The sequence below is a fragment of the Elephas maximus genome, chromosome 6 (genome assembly GCF_024166365.1).
Source record: "Elephas maximus indicus isolate mEleMax1 chromosome 6, mEleMax1 primary haplotype, whole genome shotgun sequence".
NCBI lineage: Eukaryota > Metazoa > Chordata > Mammalia > Proboscidea > Elephantidae > Elephas > Elephas maximus.
Window position 1 is genome coordinate 123,270,412 of NC_064824.1, and position 19,223 is coordinate 123,289,634.

General features: G+C 38.0%; 1 protein-coding gene across 1 annotated transcript in view; it reads right to left on the reverse strand.

The window, feature by feature from the left end:
- LOC126078356 (thymus-specific serine protease-like) overlaps window positions 1–19,223 on the reverse strand; it is a 41,469-nt gene that overhangs the window by 16,153 nt on the left and 6,093 nt on the right. The window contains exons 3-4 of the mRNA XM_049888844.1: window positions 8,552–8,663; window positions 7,803–7,877 (exon numbers count right to left, since the gene is read on the reverse strand). Of these exons, the coding sequence (XP_049744801.1) occupies window positions 7,803–7,877; window positions 8,552–8,663 (187 nt within the window). The remainder of the gene's footprint in view (window positions 1–7,802; window positions 7,878–8,551; window positions 8,664–19,223) is intronic.

Sequence of the window (19,223 nt, forward strand, 5' to 3'; positions counted from 1 at the left end):
AAAAATGGAATTCAGCTCCAAAAATAATATTAAATGCTTTAAATGATTGCTTTTAATTCAAATAAGGGGCCAACATTCTTTGGTGAATTTGGCCTGGATACCAACCCTGAAAAATATCAACTCACCTGAGTAGATTGCAGAGTCTACTAGAAGTGAGTCACATCCCTTTTTTAAGACACATAGCTTACAAAATCAGTTGCTTTAACAAGGGTTTTTGGTACTCAGGTTGGTATTTGGTTTGTAAGAGTTTACAAATAAAGAACCTTTGATTGACCATCTGATATTTTTCCAGAGTACAGCTAGAAAGTTTGGGAGCTGTAAAAGATGAGAACCAACCCTCTGGAAGAATCCAAAGAAGAGAAGATACATACAGTATGAAAACATTAACGAGCTTCTCTGGAGATTCTCATAGAGGTCAGTGACTGGAATCTTGAGAAAAAACTTCTTGAGGATGTAGGAATTGAGGTGGGTGGGGAAGATTGTGTAAGATTTAAATAAACAGAGATAAATAGAATACAATTTTATGTTTTTACTAGTATGAAGTATCCGGAATACAGAAACAGACAGAAAATAAAGTTTAATAGTGATTACCAGGGGAAATAGAGACAGAGAAAGGGGGGGAATCATTGTTTAGGTAACAGAGATTTTTGTTTGTGGGTATGAAAAATTTGACAATGGGTACTGGTGATGGTTGTACAACATGATTTACATAATTGGTTTGATTGAATTGTACATGTGAAAAATGTTGGGTTGGCAAATGATATGTTCTTTATATTTTCACAACAATAAAAATAAAAAAAGTAATATAGAAGGGTACGTTTTAAGCAAGGGGACCAACAGGTCTGAAGAAGTAGTTGCAGGGAGGTTCAGTGTCTAAGAGGATGATCAAAAAGGCCTGGATTTTGACCTTGAGTTAGTTACCCATTTCAGCCTCAGTTTGCTCATGTGTTCAATGGGGACAATAAAAATAAGAATATCAGTATAACTCATAAGGTTGCTGTGAGGATTAAATGAAAGCAGCCCTTAGGATAGTGCCTACAACAAAGGTCATTCAATAAAATTAGCATTGTTATTATAATGAATATTATATTTCTTCTTTTTACATTTCCTTTTATTGTGTTTAATATGTAGGTAACAAAACATTTATCATTACTACAATCTTCACATGGACAGTTCAGTGACATTAATTATGATCATCATGTTGTTCAACCATCTCCATATTATTATTCCTACTTAGTCAAGAGAGGTATTCCAAAAGAAAAAAGTGGAAATAAGTATTGACTGTAAAATGTGGTTAGATATGAAACTCTTTAACCTAGAAAAGATAGAATAATAAGGACTCATTCAAAGTTTTGAACAGGTTGGTCATTTTCTGAAAAAGACACTCAAAGAGAATCAGTCCAGAGGGAGGGGCTGTGTTGTATTTATGGGAGGTTAAGACTTTTTTTAAGACATGTCCTAACATTCTATTACTGGCAAAGTCATTGGCTTCAAGATATCCTTTCATGTAGGAATATCCATCTGAAATGCCAGTCTACCAGTAAAGAAATTTGGGCAGAAATGCATGACTTTTTTCACCACAGTTGTCAAACATCACAAAATTCCATTCTCAGCTTTTCTTTGAAAGAAAAATGTTTTGTTAATAATATACTATGGAACTGGGAGCGTCGCTTCTACACACCCATTGTAGCAAGGATATTATGTTATTATGACAGGCTAATATATCTATTTCAGGAGTTTTGAGAGAGGGTTTGCTCTGTTTTGGTTTTGGTTTGGGGAAATAGAAAGGAAAGGACTTGACTGTAGCATACTCCAACTTAACAGGCCATACAGTTCGAATTAGGAAGAAGGGTAATGTCTACACAGCTAAGCAGTACCTCAGGGCTTTGTCGGGTTGGCAGAAGCTGACAACTGAAGCTCAGCTTCCCTAAGTTCAGAAGAATTCAGTAACTGATCCTCACATTAACTGCAGACTCTGGCTTGACCACCCTACTTCAACTAGCAAATGCCAAAAAATAGAGTTAGATCCTGTGAAGGCTGGGAAAGGCTTTGTATTACCTTATGGCTGATAATTCTCTCTACACTCATCATTTGGATTCATCCAGCATGAAAGCACTTCGGTAAACAATTATCTCCAGTGGAAACAGACTCAGAAATTACAAAGTGCCCCAAATCATTTTCATATACTTTTGTATAAGAAAAACAAACAATAAAAGTACCCTGGACAGAGGAATGCACAGGAAGTGCCTGCCCAATTGAGTCGATGTAGTATTTAAACTGAAGCCACTTTGGCAAGACAAACATGGACACATACACTCACGTGTGCCCGTGCGCACACACACACATACACACAGAGTCCTCAACTTTTTCTCTCTAATCTGAATGCTTAAGTTTACATTTTATTGATTATCTATATCAGAGGAATAAAGGCCCTGAGTATGAAAGTTTTTTAAAGGAACCATAAAACAATATTTCAAGTTTGCTAACTTTTAAAACTATAAAAATTTATTCTTGATGAAGTTCATATCTTTTGGTGTAATTTATTTTTTGGATTACACTTTTTGAATTGTGTATGGATTTAGGAATCCCTAGAGCCACATTTAGAGTCCCTGGGTAGTGCAAACAGTTAATGCGCTCGGCTGTTAACCAAAAGGTTAGAAGTTCAAGTCCACCCAGAGGTGTCTCAGAAGAAAGGTCTAACAATCTGCTTTCCAAAATCATCTATTGAAAACCCTATGGAGCACAGTTCTACTGTAATAAGCACGGAGCGGCCACGGGTCAGACTGACTTGATGGCAACTAGTTGGTCCAACGCTACATTTGTACAGAAAATCTGCAGCCGGGTACTGTTACAGGAAGGGCTGCTACAGGAACTGAATGTAATGAAAGAAAATGCAATTAGCCTTTATTAACTCCTTTTTTTTTTTTTTTAAAGTGCTTATAGGACTTTTCTGTTTTGGGATTATGGGGAGGGGTAAAGATAGACATGAATAATTTGTGTAGTAGATAGTCTTAAATTCCACAAGAATCACCTGAGGAACTGACTCATGGTTCCCACTCTAGAGGCTTGGAGGTGAGTCCAAGGGATCTACGTTGTTAACGTACACTCCAGGTAACTATGCTGCAAATTGTTCCTCATGACAATTTAACAAATTCTGGTAGAGCCAAGCCCTCTTTACGCTGACATTAAAAGTCAAAACCACCTCCCACCCTGTGGCCTATATAGTGGCTTTTCAGGGGATTTGGTTTGATTTGTTATAGCTGAAGATTACTTGTAACATGATATAGATTTGCAGTGTTTGCTTGAGCAAGGGAAAAAGCCTTCAAAAACCCCTAGTTTGTTGAGCATCACCTATGTACATGGCCTCACGTTATCAAAGAGATAACACAATTTATTCATTTCTATCAGGCTCTTCAAAAGGAAAACATCCAAGTTCATATTAGAGTTGTATATTAGTTCAGGAAAAAGAAAACCATAGGAATTTCAAGCCACTCACCTCCCCTTGTGACCCAAAAAAACCCCAAACCTGCTGCCTTTGATTTGATTCTGACTCACAGTGGCACCATAGGGTTTTCAGGGTTGTAAATCACTACTGAAGCAGACTGCCACATCTTTCTCCCTCAGAGCCACTGGTGGTTTCGAAAGGCTGAACTTTTTGGTTTATAGGCAATTGCTCTGTCGAGTGTGTCAACAGGGCTCTTCACTTCCCCTTATAGCACATAACCAAAAACCAAAACCAAACCCACTGCTGTCGAGTCAATTTGACTCATAGCGACCCTATATGACAGAGTAGAAGTGCCCCGTAGAGTTTCCAAGGAGCGCCTGGTGGATTCGAATTGCCGACCTTTTGATTACCAGGGTTTCCTTATAGCACATAACTATCCTCCAAGTCTAACTTTGGTCTATTCTCAGAATAAAAGCTACATTTTTTTTTGTAAGAAAATTCCATTCTGCAAAGATTTTATTTTGAGTTTTTTTTTTAATCCACATATGGGTCGGAATCGACTGGATGGCAGTGGGTTGGGTTTTATCCACTTAGAGGGTCGCTATTACTCGGAATCGACTCGGTGGCACTGGGTTTGGTTTGGTTTTGGTACCCACATATTTCTAAGAGTGCTCTGAGATTTTCATCATGAAGCAAATGTAGAATAAAACCCCTTATAAATATCGATAATCTAGAAAAGGGAAAAAAAGTTAAGCATCAAAGAAAAATGTTTATCCTTGACTAAGGCTTTCCCAACACTTCCTAATTCTGAATCACACCTCAAGAAATTATTGCCTATGATTCATTAAATCACCCAGGCAACAAATGCTGAGGGAAAGAATCTGGTTGGTGAACATTAAGGTTTGAATTTTAATAACCCTTGGGCTTATATAAAGGTCCTCCCAGGAAAAACACTACTGTGCCAACATCTACAGAAGAGTCTTACATACTGGCTCTGCCTCATAATGGTGTGTGACACAGGTCAGTTACTTGGCCTTTTTAAGAATCAGTTTCGATATCTTTAAATGTGGCGATAACGATGACCAACTATGGTAGTGATTATTAAATTAAATGATGTAAAGTGGGTGTACCTGACCTGTAGAGTACTGAATCAAAATACCAGCTCGATAAACTTCATATTTTCTCATAATAGTGCAAACATTTAATTTAGGGAAGGAAAGGAAGGAAGGATAGAATGAATGAAGGAAGGAAGGGAGTGAAAGAAGGAAAAGAGGGATACAGGGAGAGATGAAAGAAAAGAAAGAGAAAAGCAAGTGAAGACCAACTAGTTTATTAATTTGGAGTCCTTTTTCTTAAAGAAGTTAAGAAAACGTAATGTATATTATCACAGTAGATAATGCACGGGTTTTAGTCAGAGAAAATCACTTTGAGAAACTCTAACTCAATCCCTTATCCTAGTGACTTTAGGCAAGTGATTTAAAGCTGTGAAGGCTGGACCCCTCATCTGTAAAACAGGACTAACACAGACATACTGTGAGAATTTCTGGGAGAAAAAATATAGTTAGTATAAGGTGTGGGGCAAGATAAGCTCTTGGTCTGTGGCCATTGTTATTAATACCATTATCTCATAATTACCGTTATTATTCATTAATAATATGGAAAGGGCAAAGCCATTGGATGTTCATTTCTAGGCAAACTTATTTTGATACAAGTTTTTTAAATTTGCAAAAGATCAAATTGCATGTACTTGGCCTTCTGAAAAATAAAAACATCTACAATCCTCAAAAAAACCCTTTAACTGTTTTCAGATCATTGGAGGTTAGCTATATAACATTTGGGATTGAAATCCTGCAGTGACTGTCATCTTTGCTGAGTTCCTGCCAGCCAAATTAGAGATCAGGGAGGGATACCTTTATAAGTTAAGGCAAATCTCCCAGTTCTTTTACTAAGAAGACGGGCACAAAATTAATTCTTACAAATTAAATCCCATGGAAATTCCTATAGTCTGTAGAGTTTGTTTAATTCTGGTGAAAGGTGTGCTTTACATCCTCTTAAAGAGATAAAAAATATGCATATAGACCCTACTCAATTATTTAGGGTAATAAAAGGCTTATGCATGATATTTAAATTAAATAACAGATTTGCAAATCACACATAACAAGTCAAGTCTTTCCTTGAATAATCCTTTAAAAACAATCAAGAATTGACTCCATTAACTACTTTCAAAGAGGATAGGGAGGAAAGTGTGTCCCCCATCTGTTCCATGTAACTAAAATATACTAATAAAGTCGGGAATGGGGCAGGGAAATGGTGTTCGGGGAGAGAAGGCATTGTGAGTTTCTGTTCTCCAGCCTGACCTTCTTATTCCCATATGTGTTGTTAACAGGGCAGTTCCTTTCTAAGAATGACTCCAGCTTTCAGAGGATTCTGAATCCAATACTGATCTTAAAAAAGATCTTAGGTTTCTTTAAAGTAGTCATTAATCCAGGAATGAATTGGAAGTCAGCCATATTTCAAAATATATTCTCCCTTTCTTGGAAAGATGATTTTCAAACAAGAATTTAAGGTTTAATTTTACAAATACTTCTTTGCTAGGCATTCCACATATATTATTCTATTGAACGTCTGTTATGGATTCGACGGTGTGTCTGCAAAATTTATGTTGAAGTCCTAACCACTGGTACCTGTGATGTGACCTTGTTTAAAACTAGGGTATTTGAAGATGTTATCAAATTCCATGTGATCAGGGTGAGGTGGGGGAATTCTAATCCAATATGAGTGGTGTTCCTATAAAAGAGAAGAGACACAGAGAGACAGACACTTCAAAACAGCTATGCTATGATGGAGTCATTATGCAGCTGCACGTCAAGGAACACCTAGGACTACTGGAATCTAAGAGAAACAAGAAAGAACCTCTCCTAGAGCCTTCAGGTAGAATGTGGTCCTGATGACACCCTGAATTAGGACTTCTACCTACAGAAATCTGAGAAGCTATGTTTCTGTTGTCTAACCCATGCACTTTGTAGTACTTTGTTCCAGCAGCATTGGGAGCATACTACAATGTCCTATGATGTAGATGTATTTGTCCCATGAGTCTTGGAGCTAGAAATACTTAACTTATGGGGTATCCTGTTGTCAGTCACATAGACAACAAGTGGCAGAAACACAGGGGGAGATCTATCTAGAGCGAAACCAATGTTCCTTCTCCAGATAATAAAGAAAAACTTAACGGGAGCCCAGCAGACTCTCTGTTCTAAGGGAGGTTATGATCTAGTAACAGGACTGTGCCTAAAAGTTATCAAATGCGTTTAAGAAAAGTGTATAAAATAAGATCACAAATAAAATACTGGGAGTGGGCAGCAGTGACTAAAGAAAGTAGAGGTGCATCTATCTGCTTGGAGCAATCAGGAGAAATGTCATGGGGGACACGGGTTTTGAAATGCGCTTAATGTATTTTGATAGAAACAAGCTTGGGGGCATTCCAGAAGGCTAGAGTTTGAAGGGAAGTGTGCAGGGGAGTATCAGAACTGCAATTGTAGAAGTTGGCTAGATTATAAATCATGAACACCAGAAGGATGAGACTTCTTGCAATGGCAGACAGAACATATGTTTTAATTGTTCACTCTGTTGATGAAGAAGGGTTTTCTAAGGGTTTCTTAGCAACATAAGTAATGAGATAAGAACTGTGCTTTAGGAAGATAAATCTAGAGCTTTGAACATTAAGGAGTGGATTGAGGGGCAACAGGAGGCTTGAAGACCAGTCAGAAGGCCTGATAAGGATCTGAATTAGAATAGGGGAGGGATGACAATGAAGGAAGGTATGGCCCAAACCGTGTTTATCAATCTTTCCCAAGCACATAGCACAGTGCCTGGCACTAAACTGGTGCTCAGTGTGAGAGGATGAATGAAAGGGAGGAAGAGAGAAACAGAAGGTAAGAAGAAAGGAGTGAAAGAAGGAAGAAAGAATTGAAAATATTAAAGGCGTTGCCTATTATGACTTTGGGAACATATATGAAATATTCTCAAATCATTATAATCAAGCCCCATCTTCCCTCCACACAAAAGAAAAAAAAAAAGAGTACATGTAAAAACTGTTGAGAAACAAGTAAGACTGTAGTCTAGTTAACCGTATTGCACCAATATCAATTGGTTTTGATACTGTACTATAGTTATATAATAATATTGGATAAAGCTGGATGAAAGGAACATAGGACTTCTTAGTATATTTTATGTAACTGCTTGTTATTCCGTAATTAGTTCAAAATAGAAAGTTTTAAAAAATGTCAATGCAAGTTGGAAAACACTTCCATTCCCTTGTTCTATCAGATGTCTGTTTTTACTCTCTTTTGCAGCTTACCAGGTTGGGATTGAACAGGGTAACCTCTGGGGTGAGGTTGGCCTGGTTAATTAAAGCTGTTTCAAAGGCATGTTTCTTAATTTTTGACATATTTCAAAAAAAACTTTATTTCCCTAATGTCCCAAAATGTTATTTTTTTCTAGATGTATCAAAATTCACAAGTTTTCCATTTCAAATCCTGTCTTATTTCATGACCCAGTGCGTCAAACAACCTAAAAAATCTTATCATCTTTATATTAAATTTATCTTTTAAATTTCCTGCATAAGAGAGTTATTCAAATCATTAAAATTCACTGTGACGAACTCTTCATTTCACAAAACATGATTCAATCCTTTTCTATTTTCTTATCATTGTTACTGTGAAATAGATCAAGTTTGGGAAACTCATACTTAATGGGACAGCTCTCAAAAATTTTTGAAATAAAAGATTATAATGACAGTTGAATTCTGACCTACAATGAATCCATTTGCTCTATTATTATGAAGAGGTTCTAAGTATACTTTGAAAAAACAATGAGTAAGAAGATGAAGTTGTTGAATTTTTAAGATAATTCTATAGCAGCCACATTTCATCATTTACTTTAGTACTAAGACTGGAGTCTTGTATGCATTTTTTAGTTTTTAAACAAACACCCACACCATGTGTATCTTTCTCTCCAACTAGTTGGCGACACCTAGACAACTTGTGAATGCCTACTTGAGCTTTTCTTTCTCCATATCTTCCCCCCTTTTTTTCTTCATTGTCTTACCACAGTATTGCTTTTCCTATTACTCAAAACAATAGTTGAACAAATTAACATCAATTTTTCTATTATATAAAGCTGGTCCATTTCTGATTTAATTGTAAGAGGTTCACAAAACCTGCAGAAAGAAAACAGGAAAAAACAAGTGAAGCTCCATTTCACTTGAATTACAATACCTAAATGTAGAAAACAGTCCAAAATGAATGAATACTAGATTTCTTCAGAACGCTTATACTGTGGAAGGAAAAATAATTTATGGTCACTACTCTTAAGTTTTCAAAATATACCTATAAAAGTAATTACATCCAGCATTTGTGTAACACTACTCTTATCAAAATGATTTCATTGAAATCAATCTACTGGATCACAAAAATTCCGTGGCCATTTTGAACAATGATTATCTTGAAAAATTAAGATTGCAGAAGACTCATTTTTCATGAAATATCTTTCTATAGTATATAATCAAGACAGATTAAAATAATGTTGGATGTTCTTCCCACTCATACTGGCCAACAATATACATATTATGACACAATTTCTATACCACCGTGTGTGTGCGTGTGAACACACACACTCCCACAAACACACACACAAAGGATATATCAACATGTCACTGACCCTGAAATAAATTTACAGAGGGAGGCTTACCTTATAGGGAAGAATCACAAAGATTATCCATTTTGCCTCTGACATTCTATTTCAGCTTAACCAAATTCATACATCTCAATCCCAATACCCCTTGATATTCTAGTCTTGGTCCTTTGACCTCTTCTTTGCCTACCTCAGAGTAATTGGTTTCATAGCACTGATGTTCATATCATCTCTAATCCAAAGAACTTGACATTTACAAGTAGTCTGTTGTGTTTTAACCTTGGCCTTTCCACATAGTCCTTAATATGGCACTGAGTTCTGCAGAAATTCTTCCCCTACCTCCAGTCTTGGGAAAGGAGTTCAATATCAGAGCCCATCTGTTCCACTGGTGACGGCAAGGAACATGGTGCCTAGCAGTGTGGGTAAATTATGAAGGAAAATGAAAGAGCTCAGTGTCAGAAAAGTAGTCTACACAAACTGAGGACTGAAAATGCTTCTTGTAAACAGAGGATGAATCATAGTTTAATGACATCATTTATGTCAAAGAAATATAGGACCCAAAGAATAAAGAGCAGGATAAGAAGGGAGGGAAGAGGGAATGTGCTGTCACATTACAGGGATTGCGACTAATGACACATAACAATATGTATATGAATTTTTGTGTAAGAAATTAACATGAGCTGTAAAGATTCAACTAAAGCATAATAATATTAAAAAATTTTAAAAAAATCACTTCCAAAGATATTCACAGAAATGTATCTGGATTGGGAAATCTTGTGAAATTAAAATAAAGGCATGAGGCATGACCATAAAATAATGTGTCTGATTTCAAAATAAACATACCAAGTGGGCATGGTGTCCTTCAAAGAAGTGCCTTTGGGGGATTTGATCCCTCTCATCTGAGACTTGCTGCCTCAGGTATAATAATTACAGGAAACTGATTTTTAAATTGCCTTTAGAGATATAGACTCATCATACCCTTAATGGTAATAAAAAGAGCACTGGTGACACAATGGTTAAGGACTTGACTGCTAAATGAAAAGTCACTGGTCTTCTGCCAGAGAAAAGAATTGGTGATTACAGACTAAGATACCTATTGGGAAATTCTAGTCTGTCCTACATGGTCTCTATGAGTAAGAATTGACTCAACAACACAACAGTGATGATAGGAGGCCTTGGTGACATAATGGTTAAGGGCTTGGCTGCTAAAGGAAAGGTTGGCAATTTGAACTTACCCAGTGGCTCCAAGAAGAAAGTCCTGGATACCCATTCCTGTAAAGGTGATGGCTAAAATAACCCTATGGAGTAGTTAGTTCTTTCCTGTCCTATAGCGTTGGTATGAGTCAGAAGCCACAACATTGAACAACAACAGTAACAATGGTGATAAAATTTGTCCTTTGAATGAGCTTTGCAAATAATAAGAAACATTTGCTTTGGTAAATACTGATAAAAGAAAAAAAAAATTCTAAGAAAAAAGAAATGGCACCAACAAAGAGAATGTTAAAAAAGAAATCACCAAATCAATACCATTTACGATAGCACCCAAGATGATAAAATACTTAGGAATAAATCTAACCAGAGCCATAAAAGACCTATATGAAGAAAACTACAAGACACTACTGCAAGAACCCAAAAGAGACCTACATAAGTTGTAAAACGTACCTTTTTGTTTTTTCTTGTGGGTTCTTATTACTGTTTGAGATCACTTAATTATGTCAAAAGAGAGGGAAAAGAGGATGAAATCCCTTATGCACAAACCTTTCTGTCTCTCTGGCAAGATAAAAACCTACAAAAACAGTGTAAGCTAATGGTCCAGGGGAGCAAAGTCCTACCTGGAGAGGTCTGGGCAAAACCAGGACAAGTAAAAGAGATGCCACATATACACGGGAAAACAAGGTATGGAGAAGAGAAGACAAATCTGAAGTGTTTTAAAAAGGTTATGTGTTTGATTTTAGATTACAGAGAGCATGTAACTCTGCCTTCAGCCAGTACTTAATTGGATATAGTAAAAGGGGAACTAGGATTTGCCTGAGAGAAACACAGGCCTTTTGTTTAGAGTGGGTGGTTAGGTCAAAAACCTGAGCCCCATTGAAATTTGCATTTATCTGTACCCCTTCCACCTGGAGGTGTAGGCCTGGTTCTCAGCCCTGCAGCCACTACCCCTGTGGAGGAACTCTCCACCACCCCTCTGGTGAATTGCTGACATGTCCCTTAGGAGTCAGAAACTCTAGGTCCTGCCTAGGGAATAGTCTCCACATAAAACACCTGTACTGGGGTACAGTTTGGCTAGGGATGGACTCAAGTATCCTCAGAACAATTTCCACTGAGACAAATGCCTGCCACTCTGGGTCACAACGGACACTCTAGAGGGTTTTTCGACTTCTGACCTGTATAATTGGAAAAATAGAAGTGACCCAAAATGCACAGAAGCTTTGTTGTGTCCGTCTTTGCCACACATCACCCTAACTGGGCTGAGATCTAAAGGAAAAGAAGATGGCCTTATAACAGGCACCCTAAGAGGCTGTCAAGTTGCATTACCTCAAACCTCAAAATGGTATTAGGGAGCCAAGATGGCAGAATAGACAGACGCTTCCCGCGAGCCCTCTTTACAACAAAGACCCAAAAAAACAAGTGAAACAAGTATATTTGTGACAAGCTGGGAGCCCTGAGCATCAAAGGCAAGCTTAGAAAATGAACTGAGGAGCAGGGGGAGGAAGAGACTGTTCAGAAGTGCAGAGGAGTTACTGGACCTGGGTCGCGGGGACCCCTCAGGCACCATTCCCAGAGCGGTGGCGGCGATGGGCTAGTACTAGCGTTCAGCCGCAGTTTCCTACTCACACCTCTGGAACCTGAAAAGAACGGTGCTCCCTGCAAAAGGTAAGTACTTCCTTATATTGCACTGAGCCCCCCCCCACCCCTAAGCCAGCTTCAGCAGCTGAAAAACCTGGGCCAGAAATAGGCCCTGTTGAGCACCTAGAACCATCCTCCAGGCCTTGGGAAATGAAAAATTTTCAATTGGTGGGAAAAGATAATTTGCTAGCTCCATTACCCGGGGGAGCTTAAGACAGAAGCAGCTCCTGTCCAGGCATAAACCGTCTGTGGACCCTGAGCACCTTTTCCTTCTGCATGGACCTGTGTGGGCCTATTTCGGGAGAATAGGTCCTTGTTGGCAAACTCCAACGGTTTCAGCTGTGCGGTGGAGAGGTGGGTGTTTGATGTTTGACATTGCTTTGCCAATTAAACAAGGCCCTCACCTACCAACATCAGGGACCTAAGGACTGATAGCTCCACTCAGGTCACCCAGCCACCCGTGACAGGGGTCCAAAGATAACTGGTACCCCCAATCCTTACAGCCAAAAACTTTGGGTGCCCATGATCTGTCTGCAAAACCCACCCCCCTGCATGCTCTAGGGCACAGGGACCCGTTTTCCTCAGACACACTCAGGGGTCCGTTCTCAGCCCCCTGCCTTGTTCAGAGAGTGACCCCCTGCTGCAAGCAGATACTGATATATATGCCAATCACCCCTGCCCCTCTAAGACTGTAGGACAGAGCCTGTACAACACACTTGATGATCAGCTACCTGGAAATCTTAGCTGAATTCATACAAGAAAAGCGAATGGACTCCTAGACTGACATACATGATAACAGCTCTAGCCTGCTGGGGACAGGACACCAGAGCTCCGAAGGTGACAATAATCAAGCTAGCTCACTCAAACAACCCATAGGTGTATACCAAAACAAAACAAAGCAAGAAGCTATGACACAGTAAAAAAAAAATTTTTTTTAACAGTAAGCAAGCATAAACTAATACAATAACTTATAGATGGCTCAGAGACAACAGTCAATATCAAGTCACATAAAGAAACACACCATCATCACCTCAACAGGCTCTCAGAACAAAGAATCCAGGGATCTTCTAGATGAAAGTGCATTCCTGGAATTACCAGATGTAGAATACAAAAGTTTAATATACAGAACCCTTCAAGGTGTTAGGAAGGAAATGAGGCAATACACAGAACAAGCCAAGGAACACACAGATAATGCAATTGAAGAAATTAGAAAGATTATTCAGGAACATAATGAAAAGTTTAGTAAGCTGGAAAAATCCATAGACAGGCAGCAATCAGAAATTCAGAAGATTGACAATAAAATTACAGAATTAGACAACTCAATTGAAAGTCAAAGGAGCAAAATTGAGCAAGTAGAAGCTAGAATTTCTGAACTCAAAGATAAATCAGTTGTCAATAATATATTTGAAGAAAAATCACATAAAAGAATTTAAAAAAATGAAGAAACATTAAGAATCGTGTGGGACTCTATTAAGAGAAATAACCTACGAGTGATTGGAGCACCAGAACAGGGAGGGATAACTGTAAATACGTAGAAAATTGTGGAGGATTTGTTGGCAGAAAACTTCCCTGATATTGTGAAAGATGAGAAGATATCTATCCAACGTGCTCATCGAACTCATCGAACTCCACATGAGGAAGATGTGAAAAGAAAGTCACGAAGACATATTCTAATCAAACTTGCCTAAACCAAAGATAAAGAATTATAAGAGCAGCGAGGGATAAACGAAAAGTCACCTACGAAGCAGAGCCAATAAGAATAAGCTCAGACTACTCTGCAGAAACCATGCAGGCAAGAAGGCAATGGGATGACATATTTAAAAAACTGAAGGAAAAAAATTGCCTGCCAAGAAGCGTATATCCAGCAAAACTGACTCTTAAATATGAAGGTGAAATTAAGACATTTCCAGATAAACACAAGTTTAGGGAATTCGTAAAAACCAAACCAAAACTACAAGAAATATTAAAGTGAGTTGTTTGGTTAGAAAATCAATAATATCAGGTGTCGACCCAAGGCTAGAACACTGGGCAGAGCAACCAGAAGTCAACCCAGACAGGAAAATCCAAAAAACAAACCAAGATTATAAAAAACAAAACAAAAGCACAAAACAGGGTAACAGCAATGTTATTATATAGAGAAGAGATTAAAATTATAAAGAGGGACTAAGAATTGTAATCATACACCTTACATATGAAGAGGAAGATACGGTGATACAAAGAAATAAAATTTAGTTTTAAATTTAGAAAAATAGGGGTAAATAATAAGGTAACCACAAAGGAGAAAAACTATCATACACATCAAAATAAAATACAAGGGAAAAATAGAGACTCAGCAGAAACAAAATCAACAACAACAAATATGAGGAAAGGACCATATATAAAGAAAATCCACTCAGCAAATTAAATTAAGTGGGAAAAAGAAACTGTCAACAACACACAAAGACAGCAAAATGATACCACTAAATTCATTAAAAAAAAAAAAAACCCAATACCTATCCATAATTACCCTGAATGTAAATGGACTAAAGGCACCAATAAAGAGACAGAGAGTGGCAGAATGGATTAAAAAACAAGATCTGTGTATATGCTGCCTACAAGAGACACACCTTAGACTTAGAGACACACACAAACTAAAACTCAAAGGATGGAAAAAAAATATATCAAGCAAACAACAATCAAAAAAGAGCACGAGTGGCAATATTAATTTCTGACACAATAGACTTCAAGGTTAAATCCATCATAAAGGATAAGGAAGGACACTATATAATGGTTAAAGGGACAATATGCCAAGAAGATATACCCATATTAAATATTTATGCACCCAATGACAGGGATGCAAGATACAGAAAACAAACTCTATCAGCATTGAAAAGTGAGATAGACAGCTCCACAATAATAGTAGGAGGCTTCAATACACCACTTTCAGTGAAGGACAGGACATCCAGAAAGAAGCTCAATGAAGACATGGAAGATCTAAATGTCACAATCAACCAACTTGACCTCGTAGACTTATACAGAACACTCCACCCAACAGTAACCAAGTATACTTTCTTTTCTAGTACACATGGAACTTTCTCTAGAATAGACCACATATTAGATCGTAAAGCAAGCCTTAGCAGAATCCAAAACATTGAAATATTACAAAGCATCTTCTCTGACCATAAGGCCATAAAAGTGGAAATCAATAACACGAAAAGCAGGGATAAGAAATCAAACACTTGGAAACTAAACAATACCGTGCTCCAAAAAGACTGGATTATAGAAGACATTAAGGATGGAATAAAGAAATTCAGAGAATCCAATGAGAATGAAAACACTTCTCATCAGAACCTTTGGGACACAGCAAAAGCAGTGCACAGAGGCCAATTTATATCAATAAATGCACACATCCAAAAAGAAGAAAGAGCCAAAATCAAAGAATTATCTCTACAGTGAACAAATAGAAAGAGAGCAACAAAAGAAACCCACAGGCACCAGAAGAAAACAAATCATAAAAATTAGAGCTGAACTAAATGAAATAGAAAACAGAAAAACAATTGAAAGAATTAACAAGACCAAAAGCTGGTTTTTTGAAAACATCAACAAAATTGGTAAACCACGGGCCAAAATGACAAAAGAAAAACAGGAGAGGAAGCAAATAACTCCAATAAGAAATGAGATGGGTGATATTACAACAGACCCAACTGAATTTAAAAGAATCATATCAGGTTACTATGAAAAACTGTACTGAAACAAATTTGAAAACCTAGAAGAAATGGATGAATTCCTAGAAACACACTACCTACCTAAACTAACGCAAACAGAGGTAAAACAACTAAATAGATCCGTAACAAAAGAAGAGATTGAAAACGTAATCAAAAAACAACAACGAAACAAAAGCCCTGGTCTGGCCGGCTTCACTACAGAGTTCTACCAAACTTTCAGAGAAGAGTTAACACCACTACCACTAAAGGTATTTCAGAGCATAGAAAAGGACGGAATACTACCAAACTCATTCTATGAAGGCAGCATATCCCTGATACCAAAACCAGGTAGAGACACCACAAGAAAAGAAAATTATAAACCTATGAGTCGCTGTAAGCCGGAATCAACTCAATGGCAGTGGGATCCCTAATGAACGTAGATGCAAAAATCCTCAACAAAATTCTAGCCAATAGAATTCAACAACATATCAAAAAAATAATTCACCATGACCAGGTAGGATTCATATCAGGTATGCAGGGATGGTTCAACATTACAAAAACAATTAATGTAATCCACCACATAAATAACACAAAAGACAAGAATCACATGATTTTATCAATTGATGCAGAAAAGGCATTTGGCAAAGTTTAACACTCATTCATGATAAAAACTCTCAGCAAAATAGGAATAGAAGAAAAATTCCTCAACATAATAAAGGGAATTTATACAAAGCCAACAGCCAACATCACCCTAAATGGAGAGAGCCTGAAAGCCTTCCCATTCGGATCGGGAACCAGACAAGAATGCCCTTTATCACCACTCTTATTGAACATTGTGTTGGAGGTCCTAGCCAGAGCAATTAGGCTAGATAAAGAAATAAAGGGCATCCAGATTGGCAAGGAAGAAGTAAAAGTATCTCTATTTGCAGATGACATGATCTTATACACAGAAAACCCTAAGGAATCCTCCAGAAAACTACTGAAACTAATAGAAGATTTCAGCAGAGTATTGGGATACAAGATAAACATAAAAAATCAGTTGGATTTCTCTACACTGACAAAAAAGAACATTGAAGAGGAAATCACCAAACCAATGTCATTTACAGTAGCCCCCAAGAAGATAAAATACTTAGGAATAAATCTTACCAGAGATGTAAAAGATTTATACAAATAAAACTACAGTACACTTCTGTAAGAAACCAAAAGAGACTTACATTAAGTAGAAGAACATACCTTGCTTGTGGATAGGAAAGCTTAACATTATAAAAATGTCTATTCTACCAAAAGCGATCTATACATTTAATGCAATTCCGATCAAAATCCCACTGACATTCTTTAATGAGACGGAGAAACAAATCATCAACTTCCTATGAAAGGGAAAGAGGCCCTGGATAAATAAGGCATTACTGAAAAAGAACAACAAAGTGGGAGGGCTTACTTTACCTGATTTTAGAACCTATTATACCGCCACAGTAGTCAAAACAGCCTGGTACTGGTACAACAACAGATATATGGACAAATGGAACAGAGTTGAGAATCCAGACATAAATCCATCCTCATATGAGCAGTTGATCTTTGACAAAGGCCCCAAAACAGTTAAATGGGGAAAAGACAGTCTTTTTAACAAATGCTGCTGGCATAACTGGATATCCATCTGCAAAAAAATGAAACAAGACCCATTCCTCACTCCATGCACAAAAACTAACTCAAAATGGATCAAAGACCTAAATATAAAACCTGAAACGATAAAGATCATGGAAGAAAAAATAGGGACAACGCTAGGAGCCCTAATATATGGCATAAACAGTATCCAAAACATTATTAAGAATGCAGAAGAAAAACTAGATAACTGGGAGCTCCTAAAAATCAAACACCTATGCTCATCCAAAGACTTCACCAAAAGAGTAAAAAGACCACCTACAGACTGGGAAAAAGTTTTTAGCTATGACATTTCTGATCAGCGCCTGATCTCTAAAATCTACACGATACTGCAAAAACTCAACTGCAAAAAGACAAATAACCCAATTAAAAAATGGGCAAAAGGTATGAACACGCACTTCACTAAAGAAGACATTCAGGTCACTAACAGATATATGAGGAGATGTTCATGACCATTAGCCATTAGAGAAATGCAGATCAAGACTACAATGAGATTTCATCTCACTCCAACAAGGCTGGCATTAATCCAAAAAACACACAGTAACAAATGTTGGAGAGGCTGTGGAGAGATTGGAACGATTCTACACTGCTGGTGGGAATGTCAAATGCTACAACCACTTTGGAAATTGATTTTGGCACTCCCTTAAAAAGCCAGAAATAGAACTACCATACAAACCAGCAACTCCACTCCTTGGAATATATCCTAGAGAAATAAGAGCCTTTACACGAACAGATATATGCACACCCATGTTTATTGCAGCACTGTTTACAATAGCAAAAAGATGGAAGCAACCAAGGCGCTCATCAATGGATGAATGGATAAATAAATTATGGTATATTCACACAATGAAATACTACACATTGAAAAAGAACAGTGAGGAATCTGTGAAACATTTCATAACATGGAGGAACCTGGAAGGCATTATGCTGAGTGAAATTAGTCAGTTGCAAAAGGACAAATATTGTATAAGACCACTATTATAAGAACTTGAGAAATAGTTTAAACAGAGAAGAAAACATTCCTTTGTGGTTATGAGAGAGGAGAGGGAGGCAGGGTGGGAGAGGGGCATTCATTAATTAGATGGTAAATAAGAACTACTTTAGGTGAAGGGAAAGACAGCACACAATACAGGGGAGGTCAGCACAACTGGACTAAACCAAAAGCAAAGAAGCTTCCTGAATAAACTGAATGCTTTGAAGGCCAGCGTAGCAGGGGCAGGGGTCTGGGGACCATGGTTTCAGCGGACATCTAAGTCAATTGGCATAATCAAATCTATTAAGAAAACATTCTGCATCCCACTTTGAAGAGTGTTGTCTGGGTCTTAAACGCTAGCAAGCAGCGATCTAAGATGCATCAATTGGTCTTAACCCTGTATCAAAGGAGAATGAAGAACACCAAGGACACAAGGCGATTACGAGCCCAAGAGACAGAAGGGGCCACATGAACCAGCAACTACATCATCCTGAGACCAGAAGAACTAGATGCTGCCTGGCTACAACCCATGACTGCCCTGAGAGGGAACACAACTGAGAACCCCTGAGGGAGCAGGAGAGCAGTGGGATGCAGACCCCAAATTCTCATAAGACCAGACTTAATGGTCTGACTGAGACTAGAAGGACCCTGGTGGTCATGGCCCCCAAACCTTCTGTTGGCCCAGGACAGGAAACATTCCCAAAGCCAACTCTTCAGACATGGATTGAACTGGACGATGGGTTGGAGAAGGATGCTGATGAGGAGTGATCTTCTTGGATCAGGTGGACACTTGAGACTATGTTGGGTTCTCCTGCCTGGAGGGGAGATGAGAGGGTGGAGGGGGTTAGAAGCTGACGAAATGGACACGAAAAGGGAGAGTGGAGGGAGTCAGCGGGCTGTCTCATTAAGGGGAGAGTAATTG